Source organism: Typopeltis vanoorti, chromosome 1 (genome assembly GCF_054136105.1).
Source record: "Typopeltis vanoorti isolate ZY-2024b chromosome 1, IOZ_Tvanoo_1.0, whole genome shotgun sequence".
NCBI lineage: Eukaryota > Metazoa > Arthropoda > Arachnida > Uropygi > Thelyphonidae > Typopeltis > Typopeltis vanoorti.
Window position 1 is genome coordinate 76,517,869 of NC_143549.1, and position 12,144 is coordinate 76,530,012.

A 12,144-nucleotide genomic window follows, 5' to 3' on the forward strand; every position below is an offset into this window, starting at 1 on the left:
TTTGGTCCTGGTTTCAGGTTGATTTCCTTTCTGAGCTGTCAAGGTGGAGGTTATTTGAACTGGATGGCAATCTGCACAGTTGCCTAGGGTATCACTGCTGGGTGATGGATGAGCGGTTTTGGGAGACCTGCGGTTCTTTTGGTGTGCTATGCATCCTTTATAGTTGGTGGGGGTGAGGCCCTCCACAGTTTGCACACTTAGCTGGCATAGATCTTGGCTTGATGCATATGGTCTGGTGGCCTTCGCCACATTTTAAGCATTTGAAGTTGGCCCAGCATAGCTTTTGGGCATGCCCAAACCACTGACATCTGTGGCACTGTCCTGCTGACGCTCTCTTTCTTAGAGGTTCCATAGTAATTCTGAGGCTGCAGTCAGCTCATACATTTTCTTCCGGGTGTTATCAATCTCCTCGAGTGCTAAAGGCATTGGCCTTTTATCAGACCTGAGCACCATACTTATTTTGATTGGGGTCAGGCTCTGGTTGCTTAAATCAGCTGAGATTTCTTCTGGAGCGATTCCTTCTGTGACTCCACGTATTACCACCTTTAGGGTCTTTTCACTCGGTAAAGTGAATGTATGGTAAGGAAGATTTTTGGTGTCCAGTAGCCTTGGCATCTGCCTGTAGTCAGTGACGGTGGCTGGCTGGATTTTGACTCCCTCATCTGATTTTTTTGCCCAGGAATATGTGATGTTTTGTTCCCTGAGGGCTGATATGACAGAAATCCATTTTTCCTTGTCCCGTAGAATAACTGGGGGGGGGGACCTTCTCCGAGTTTTTTGGCGCGTCCTGTGTGGGTGAGTCGTCCTCCATAAGATCGTCTGCTGTTCTTCTCCGTTTGTTGGAGTGCTCTTCTTGTGAGTTGTTATGACGGGGGTTTTTAGATGGTAGAACAGTTATGAATTCCCCTTGGGATTCTTGATCCTCTACTTCTGGTCTCAAACTTTGCCATGATAAGTTTTAAAACTTCTAATGACTCCTCCTTGTTTAGAGTCTTAATCTGTTCCTTGATGCCTTCCATACCAATCGGGGGGGTCTCCTGGAGTTATGTAAGGGCTACGAAAAAACCGCTCAACGACGTGGGGCAGTGAGCCTACGATTCAGTTGCTTTTAGTAATTAATCAACAATGGTGATTCCAAACGGCGGTTAGGCCTATCGAATCGCGCAATTACAGTCCACTTACCTGTGTTGTTAACTTGCTGTTCTTGTATATAATTTGAAAACTATAATCGCGTCTCTGCGTTAATCTAGCGGCTACACTACAAAACCAGAGTTTCACATCATACTTGCATTACAGTAGTAGTCGACTTTAAATATCCTCAATCATTCACCCTCAAAACTCTCTGCTGGTAATCACTTGGCATAGAATCAATCCATTTATTCCCTTATGTTGACTTCTATGGCAAGATGGACATCAATCCCTTGGATTTTTATCCTGTAAACGATGTTTTAATTATTTAATGAAAGAAATTTTTGAGCACCTGGCTCGCCCTAATTAGGGCTGTATAGAATTATTTCAATATGTGATCAGAGCCACCTTTGGGCGTTTGTGTTTTCATCGTAATCTGATGATTCACGAATGAGTTGGGATGGAGTGATGCCTGAGCAAAGTACTTGGCTGCTATCTGGAAGAGAAACGTAGGTATGTCTGGCAGGTTTCCGTCTTAGTGGAGGAGAATGTTCCTTACAAACCATGGGGCATCGAAGATCATTCGGAGGCATTTATTTTGGATTATTTGTAATCTTTTGCTGTTGCTAGGGGAGGTATGGCTTCACGCTGGTGATCCGTAAGTTAATGTGGGTCGGACGATTGCTTTGTATATTCTTAATTTGTTTTCTGGACTGACATTGCTTCTTCGGTTGAGTAGAGGGTAGAGTTGAGTTATTGCTGAGTTAGCTTTGTTGCAGGCATGGGAGATGTGGGAGTTAAAGTTGAGTTGGTTATCTAGTTTTATTCCCAGGTATTTTACTTCTTTTTGCCATGGGATATCGGTAAGGCGAGGCCTTTATACCCCATCTAGCTTTTGGAGACTGAGTGGGCAGTTCAATCTCTCCCGGTAGCCAATCAGAGATAGCTGGCCCATGTCTATCACTAATTATAGCAACCACCGATGAAGAGGCTAGCAAACAAGTGCTTCCATCTCTTGCTACCTAACCCTAACAAGATGTGTTACTATTTGAAATAATGTGAGTACTACGGTCGATTTTCTAGAGTTTACGATGTCCTTTAGAATTTGTATTTCATTATATAATTCGGTGGCACAAATATCCTTTTCTTCACCATCAGTCAGCGCAACTTGTAAATCATCACAGTTTTCTTAAACTGTCCTCATCCATATTGGAAATGTCCTTGAAACTGGATAAAAACTGAAATATGCTAAAGTGACCTGTCAAGAGATCGAACCTTTCAGCCAAAGAATTAATAATGGTGTCCACAACTGGAAGAAAAATGTAACTTTAAAGATTAATTAGATAAAGGGGAAATTAGATTCCACATTGTTTTAAAACCGAATAAGAAACTCAAAGATTGGATCAGAGTTTCATGCCGAATATATGGTATAAAAAACTATAAAAATATCGGCGAATACTAGCGTGAGCCAAATGCAAGTAGTCCTAGAACGTAGTACAAACACGGGCAACTCGTTCCAAAGGTGGGGAAAGTTCTGATCGCTATTCTTGGTATTTTCCATAATGTAAAAACACATTTCCTGGGAAATGTATGCTGTTATTACATTATGGTGGGAGGTCACTACCCAGACCGGTTTCAGCATTTTTTGAGGCTTCATCAGTGAGTAGCTAGACCAAATTAATACCAAAGGGTATAGCGAAAAGAACTTATATACTCTGCTGTACGAGTTGTCCAAAAGGTGCACCCATTAAGTTACTTAAATATAAAGAGCCAACAGGCTTCATTTCGGCGATATAAACATTAATTAAATTAAGGGGAAATTAGATCCAAGCCTGTTGGCTCATTATATTTAGGTAACTTTATATATCGCGGATCAATTGGCGTTTCATCCGAACATTCATAACAGAACAATCTTTTCTTATTATGTCTGAGTAGCGTACTGCTTTTGAACTCAGGAGAAATTTCTAAATCTAATGCTAACACATTTTTGCCAATTCAAGTATAACATTAAAATTTTCATCCTATCCAAATTCTTTAGTAAAGTCGATTACATTATTTAACGCGTTTATAGATTCACTTAAATTTGTGTTCGGATTTTGAAGTATTTTACCTTCGATAAATACCTCGATCCTGCACAAAATTCATACCAGATTATAAGTGAACACAAAAATCCATAATATTTAATTTTCAAAGCTAATGTCTTTGCTTCGTATTTTGTACTATTGTCAATATGACTATTATCATAAATTTCCACAAAAGAATCTAAAACTTCTCCAATATTATATCTAAGCGAACGAAGAGCGTCAATCCTAGCTTCCCACCTAGTATCTGATAAAGTTTTAATTGCAAATTTGCTGTACTTGACAGTACATCCCATCGTTTAGTCAAAATTATAAATTTCTTGTGTAGTGCTTAAAAAAAAAAACTTCACTGTTTCACTATTCATTTTAGCGGCATCAGCGATCACTAAATATGATCTGTGTGTGCTGGGCACGGGACCAAGAGTGCTTAAGGGTTAATATTCGATGTCTCTGAATGCAACTGTGTTTTCCTCGCATGTTCGTCCCGTTATCGTATCCTTATCTCCACAAATTTTTAATATCTAAATTTAACTCTTTTAATTTATCTATGAGGTACGTGGATAAACCTTTAGGCTTTTTTTTTTTTTTTTTTTTTTTGAGAAATTTAGTTAGATGCCCTTTCTGTTTCTCTTTTTTCCAAGTTCTTTTGCCGCTTTTCTTTCTTTCTTTTTTTTATTTGCAGCTCCAGATAATTTTTTGTCGTCTCCATTATGTCGAAATTTATTCTGAACTAAAAAAAAAATCTATAGAACAAAAAATTTGGTGAGACATAAAAAATAAATGTAAATAAAAAATAATAATAAATATTTAAATGCATGAAAATTTCTTTTTTTTTTTTTTTTTTTTACTTTGAGAGTGATTACAGAGGAATAAATTATCAGTAGTGGATCTGAGTGCATTTTCAGTAAATGCCAGTATAAGATTAGTATGATAGGCATTGTGTGAATGAACGTTACTGTGCTCCTCTTGTAATCAGTCTTTCTACTCCAAAACGATGTTTGGTTAATAATTTCCTTAATCTGTTCCACATCCCAAAGGCCAATTATGACCTTGTTCGGTCTTTTCTGTATTATCCTCATCACCCTGAAAACCAGGGGACCAAATCTGTGCACAGTAATCCATATGAGGCCTGATGAAGGTCCTATACAACAGAATCAGAAGCTCCTTTATTTCTGCAAGCTAAGGTCCTCTACATCGTTGCCATAATATGATATGATGTCTTCAAAACTTGTGCAGTGTGACCTCTGAACTTCAGATACTTGTCCACCACCACTCAAAGGTCTCTTAGCTCCTCAACTTCCTCCAAAATTTCCCTTCCAAGTGTATACTTTTCATCTCATCATTGCTTACCAAATCTCAGAACTTTACACTTTGCAACATTGAATTGGCAGTTTCATACTGTTGCCCACTCGTACAATCTATTCATGGTTTACTGTAATCTGCAAACAGTTCTATATCACCAGTTTAACCTATCCCAATATCATTAATATACAAATTAAATAACAGTGGTCTCAAAACTGACCCCTGCAGCACATCATACTGACATTCATACAACTGATTATTACAATTATTCACCTTGTGCTGCCTCCAAAATGCCTTCTTCTTCTTCTTCTTCCAGATTTCATGCTTAATATCTTCACACATCTATTTTATACCTACCTACCTTATGCCTTTTGACCTTTGGAATACATTCATACAGTGATGTATGAATGCATTCCAAAGGTCATTATGTATTTTTTTTTTCAGTTCCCAAGCAGCATTTATTTGCTTATCAACTCCTTATTCTACAGCTGCAAGCTATCTGCTAAGCTTGACTTAAACGAGACAAGTTTGTGACAAGATTAAATGAGACTGGTGTGCATATCTGCAAGATGGTCCTATGATTTAATTGATGAACAAAAGGAATGCATGTTGAGGTTTTGTCATTGAAATGCGACTGTTGAACGAATTGCCTTTTTTGTTCATCACTTGTGATAAGTCTTAAATTAGACACTATTACTTAGCATTGAAAGAGTAATCAAAGATTTGGAAACACAAAATCCTGTTTCCTCGGCAAAATATGTTGCCTATTACCTTCATCTGGAAAGGTGATACTAATATTATTTTTATGATCCAGAAGAATTGTTCTTTGCCAGTGAGTATCTCAGAAGTAACCTCTGAGTGATAAATATCATGCTGAACTACCACCACTTATGCCACATTTGCAGTATGCATTTTTCAGAAAAATAGACCAAAGTTATTGATAAAACTGTGATTTTTCTTTAACATGATGCATAGCTGCACACAATGCATGCATATGGCACTGATGACTATTAGCAGAATATCATTTCAAACATTTCAAACCCTATGTGATTTCTAGCATTTGGACATAAGCTATGAAGACAAAAATTTCATTCAAACACTTTTAAAAATGAAGCAAATCACCAATATAAGATGTCCCAAAACAAAATTGCAGCATTTTGAGAAGGACATGGAGTGATAAAAGAAAAAATAAGTAATGTGAACAGATCTTGACTTGAAAAGAAAATTGTCTAGTCTAGTTTTCAAACATCCCTTGCATAAAGACCATTCTTTGTTCTTTAGTGAGGTTTTCTTTAATTGTTATGTGATGCTCAAATATTATTTTTCTCCCATAGGAGGTGGTTGTAATTGGTCTTATACAGAACCAACTGGTAAGTGTATTAATTAAACTAATATATATATATTATTTTTATTTATTTACTTATTTTTTTTAATGAAAATCCTACCCACAGAAGGTTGTGAACATATCTGCATTAGCACTGTAGGTGGACTAAGGATTGGATAATTTGTAATCCCCAGTCTAGAGATAAAACAAGTTCATGCTTCCACTAAATAGGGTGGTGTCATACATCTGACAGTTAAATATATCTGCCATGCATAAGGACATAAACATCCATGCATGCTCAGTGGGATTCAATCCATAACCCATAACCTAATAGCTCTCTTTAAACTAATTCCCTGACACATCTTCCTATAACCCATTTCCCATGTCACATGTTTCACACTAACTGAAAAATCTAGTCTTCACATCCTTGCTCACTAAACTTATTTAATTTCCATAGGTCTACTTCCCTTGTTCTCCCTCTATCTCTCTCTCTCTCTCTCTGTCCCCCCCCCCACTGCCATATCTTGAAAAATTTCTTTTGCATTTATCCTATAAAATCCTCTCATTAACTTATATGTCAATATACCATATAATGTCAGTAGAAAGTATTTTACCTTGGGTATAATAATTGTTAAAGATACCAAGCTATTTTGAACCTGGTTTTACTCCATTTCCCAAGTAAGCAAACAGTCAAGTTTGCACCTGCAAGTATTGCAAGTCAAGGTGATCCTACACGTAGTGCAAGACCAAGGCAACTCACCTTGACTTGCAATACTTGCAGGTGCAAACTTGACTGTTTGCTTACTTGGGAAATGGAGTAAAACCAGGTTTAAAATAGCTTGGTATCTTTAACATTTATTATACCCAAGGTAAAATACTTTCTACATCTATCTCTCCTCCTGAGATTTTTATTTAATAAGGTTAAAACACCTTATGGTAACTTGTTCTGGTAAAATACTTATAACTCTGTATTACTAAAATCTTGGTATTTCTAGCCTGGCTCCCACTGATGAGACCTCAATAAATTTCGAAACCGGTCTAGGTAGTGGCCCCTTGCCTTTAATACATAGCATCATACATCTCCTAGAGGAGATGTGCTTTGCATTAAGGGTAAATATTAAGAATAGTGATCAGAGCTTATTCACCTTTTACCATGAGTTGCCTTGGTCTTGCACTACGTGTAGGATCACCTTGACTTGCAATACTTGCAGGTGCAAACTTGACTGTTTGCTTACTTGGGAAATGGAGTAAAACCAGGTTTAAAATAGCTTGGTATCTTTAACATTCATATAATGTCAGATCTGCCACTAATGTAAGAAGATCATCATAAGGACTGCAGTGAGATAGATTAATTTTATATTTATTGTGTGACGATATTGTATAGTTTTAGACTGAGTGTGGCAATGTGATGGTTGTAATTGGTTTGTGGTGTTTGGTTAAAATTTTTATACTGTATTATTTTAAATTCTCTGTTTCTTGTTCATCACACTGGAACAAAATGATGGTGAGAGGGAGACCATCACATAGGTTTGCATGAAAGAAAAATAAAGTGAATGGCATGGATTTTTTTGAGAATCATGCAGTGCCACGAATGTAATATGTGTGTGTGGAGGAGATGCAAATGTTTATGTGGAGAGGTTGAATAAGAGAGAGATGAGCAAGTGTAGATATGCAATAATTGGTATACTGATTTGCCATCAGGCTTGTTTGAATCAGAGTATGGAACATGGTGTAGTAAACAAGATGGATGGCAAGAAAGAGTGTGTGCAAATGTTAAGAAAGTATGTAAATATGATGGAAAAGAAAGTTTGAGAGACTGATGGTGAAAACAAAATTTTGTTGAGGGTAAGGTAATGAGCAGGGCTAATGGCAAAGAAAGCACGTGTAACTGATGGTAAGACAGTGAGAGAAAATTATAGCAAAAAAAGTGTTGCAAGATTTGAAAGCAGAGTTGGTGAAGACAAGGCAAGAGATAAGCAAATTATTATTATTATTATTGTTCCGGGCAACTCCAAGGAGTTGACAGACTCATCAAGGGAGGCCCTAACATCATATCAAGAACAACTATTCGACATTCACACAGTATCTATCATACCTTGCCTTGAACTCATTCACGGTCGTAGTACCCACAACAGACTCTGGAAGCTTATTCCACTTATTCACTACTCTCCAAGTAAAAAACCTAGCTCTAACACTCTTGTCAACTACACTCTTGCCCAGCTTCCATTCATGGCCCCTAGTCCTCCCACCACCAGTCATATTTTCAAAAATATCTTCTGGATCAATCTTATAGAAACCCTTCAGTAATTTGAATGTCTTAATCATATCACCCCTCCTTCGCCTATCGACCAATTTCTGCAACCCACAAATCTTCAACCTATTCTCATAAGGTTCATTCCACAGACCTGCTATCATCTTGGTCACTCGTCTCTGGATCCTCTCCACTTCCTCCCCATCACGAAGAAACCCTGGTGCCCATAACTGGGCACAGTAGTCCAGATGGGGTCTTATCAAGGATCGATACAGAGGAACAACAACTTGCTTGTCTCTGCATGTTAAAGTATTTTTCAGAAGCCAAGTGATTTGGTGAGCTGTTTTAGTCACTTTCGCAATGTGCCCCCTAAACTTCAATTCCCTATCCACCAACACTCCCAAATCCCTGGCCTCATCAATCTCCTGGAGTACAGTTCCACCAATGCGATATACTGCTGCTATTCTTTTCACCCCAAAGTGCATAACCTTACACTTTGGCACATTAAACTGACATCCATTTTTCCTAGCCCAGTCCTCCAAACTATTCAAATCATCCTGTAAAATTTTGACAACCTGTGCACTCATAATTGCTCTATCCAACTTTGCATCATCAGCAAACAAGTAAACACTTCCTCTCAAATCCTTTCCTATATCATTGATGAACAAATTGAAAAGCAGTGGTCCAAGAACAGAGCCCTGTGGCACTCCACTAGTCACAAGCCGTCTTTTAGACTCCACTCCTGAATAAACCACTCTCTGGTATCTCTCCTTCAACCACCCTCCTCTCCATCTCACCAACCCTATATCTATCTCCATCTGCTCCAGTTTACTGATTAGGGTTCTATGTGGTATCCTATCAAAAGCCTTGGCAAGGTCCAGCAGTATTACTGTAAACCCATTACCCTTATCCAGTTCAGCCGTCACTGTGTTATAAAACGTGAGCAAGTTACTGAGGCATGATCTACCCTTCACAAAACCATGTTGTCCTCCATACAATATCCCATTTTCATCTATCCAATCCTGTATTCTTTTCTTGACTAATTTCTCTAAGACCTTGACAATGATTCCTGATATGCTAATCGGTCGGTAATTTACAACAGCAGTCTTGGAACCACCTTTATGCAGTGGAACTATTTTCCCCTCTTTCCACCCCCTCGGAACTAACCCAGACCCGAGACTAAAATTAAACAAAATGGTCAAGGGTACTGACAGTTCTTTAGCTGCTTCTCGTACTACACGAGCTGGTATACCATCCAATCCCACAGATGTATTGACATTGAGGTTATGCAATAGACTACTCACCTCCACTTCATTCACCACAATTCCCGTATAATCTACTGGTTCATTCATTTCTGCAATGTCACCACCTGGATGATATATTCTTGCAAAGTGCTCACTCAGTAACTCAACTATATCAACTGATTCAGTTCCCTCCCTACCATCAGCATTCTTTAAAATCATTCTGCCATGTACATTTTTCCTTTTACTTGCTACATATCTAAAAAACTGTTTAGGATTCTCTTTAGCCTGCATGGCCAATGTTCTTTCGTAATCCTTTTTTGCTTTTCTTACCACACTCGTTACCCTTCTGGCCTGCACTTTATACCGTTCGTGTGCCTTCCGGTCACCTTTCTCCTTAAATTCCCTCCATAGTTGTTTCTTTTTTTGCAGCTCAAGCTTAATGGTGTTATTCATCCCTTTAACCCCTAGTTGATTTATTATTCGGACTCTAGGTATACAGTCAGCCATTGCTTCATGCAAACACTTCTTAACTACCTCCCATGCACTATCGACTTCTAGTCCTTGCAGTTGTACATGCCATGGGACTGAACCAATCAAACTCCTAAGCTTGTTATACTTTCCAGCCCGATAATTCCACATGTACCCTGTCTTAATTGAAAATTCTACACCTTTAGCCACCTCCCAAGTCAAGACCCTATGATCACTCTCACCAATTGGTGGCAATGTGGTCATATTTGTTACAGCCAAATCCTCAGATGTAATTACTAGGTCAAGCACTCTCTGACCCCCCTAGTATTTTCCATTACATGCTGTCGCAGATGGTTATCCCTTAATAACCGCATAAAATCCAATTCCTTCCTCTCGTGTGTCCTCTCCTCACTCCAATCAATGCGATCATAGTTGAAATCTCCCATAATAATCACCCTCCTTCTACTCATTTCTTCTATTTGCTTGTGCATACTGTCACCACCATCTTTTCCATCACCTGGTCTATAGCAGCACCCAAATGTATATTTAGTTCTGCTAGCCACAATCTCACTCCAAATGGCCTCAAATGTGCTCTTTTCTCTATCCTGCAATTCAACTTCTATTCTCCTTGGCTGCAGCTCATCAGCTATCATCAACAATACTCCTCCTCCCATTTTATTCTCCCTGTCATTCCTGAACACACTATACCCATCACATTCAATCCCACTAGCTATATCATCTACAGTCAGCCATGTTTCACTAATACCAATAACCTGTGGTCTGAAGTGCCAACCATGGCCAAAAACTCTTCCTTCTTGTTCCTAATACTCCTAGCATTAGTGTACATGAATTTAAGACCCCCATTAGCCCCAACCCTACCTTGATGCCTTATATTAACTATCCCACTCTGATTTGTTGTCCTTATTTGCTTGGGTATATTATATTCATTCTTACATTCAACTGCCTCCCTAAGGACTGTATATCTACTCCCCCCCCCTTAATAAATCTAGATTCCCTGAATTTGCACATCCACCACATTCAGCAACACTTTCTCAAGTCTTCTTACACCGTAACCATTCAAATGCAAGCCATCCATCTTATATAGATCCTTTCGCCCATCAAACTCACTCCACATGTCCACAAATTCCACACCACCCGTCATACATAACCCACACATAAAGTCATTCGCAATTATGGCCCTCCTTTTAAACATTTCACTGTCATACCGTGGGAAAAGACTAATCATTCTAACTCTCTCACTCTTTTCTTTTGCTACCTCAAACAATTCATTCAGGTCTTCTATCATTTCCATTTTGTCTCCTTTCAAATCATTCGTACCTGCCACAACAATCATTTCTTTCACCCTTTCCTTTTGCTCTCTAATAGACTCAGTTACATCCTTTATGGTCACACCAGGTTGGTACGATTTTGTCAAATCCTCTACTATCACACCTTGTACTAACGAGTCTCCATACAGCACTCTATCCTTCATTTTGTTCATGTTCACACTCATACGTCTATTTTTCCTGTCATACTTTTTATTATTGGCTTGTTCATTCAATCGACTTTTGCTCATACGCTCTAGCTGCTGTTTTGCCCTTTGTATCGCACCATTCAACAACGCGATCTCACTCATTGTGTCTATCTCATCTTTTTTATTCTCAGTAAAACCATTAATACTATCATTCACACTTTCTACATTCACACTCTCACAATTCTCTGGTACAACCTCGCCGTTTCTTGTCATATCCCTATTTTCTTCATTCTGAAGTTTGACAAAAATATCACACTCATGATCCGAAATACTCTTCAATTTCTCATTCTCCCTACATTTTCTACACACATTCACTTTTTTTTATCATCTAACCACACTCCGACCACACTCCGCAAAGCGTACATTTCACAGCTAGTACACTGAATCATCTCTTTTATACTACCGTTCTTTGATAAAGATGGCGAACCATCATTACTGGCCACCACTTTCCTTCGTACTGGAGCCATACTTACTTGCAACGTATTTTATCAAATTATAAATTATAACACACCAAAAACACACAAAAAGATGCACTAAGAGATACAAGGCAAACAAAACTACACAATATTAAATAAATTTATCAACAATAACTGAAAATAATACTTATCTTATCCGGAGGTTTCACGAACACTACACACTACGAATCCCTCTAGCGGCGACAGCCCCAATAAAATATGTTATAAAGACATACAAAATACTCTAAAAACACGAAAATCGTTCTAATATACTGTAAAACCAATTTTCTAAGGAAAAACACACACAAAAAACACCAAAAATCACCAATTTTACACGAGTGCTAAATTACACCGACC

General features: G+C 38.3%; 1 protein-coding gene across 1 annotated transcript in view; it reads left to right on the forward strand.

Annotated features, from left to right (window-relative positions):
* LOC150110106 (carbonic anhydrase 7-like) overlaps window positions 1-12,144 on the forward strand; it is an 81,358-nt gene that overhangs the window by 17,670 nt on the left and 51,544 nt on the right. Inside the window, exon 2 of the mRNA XM_090391444.1 lies at window positions 5,846-5,881. Coding sequence (XP_090247570.1) covers window positions 5,846-5,881 — 36 coding nt within the window. The remainder of the gene's footprint in view (window positions 1-5,845; window positions 5,882-12,144) is intronic.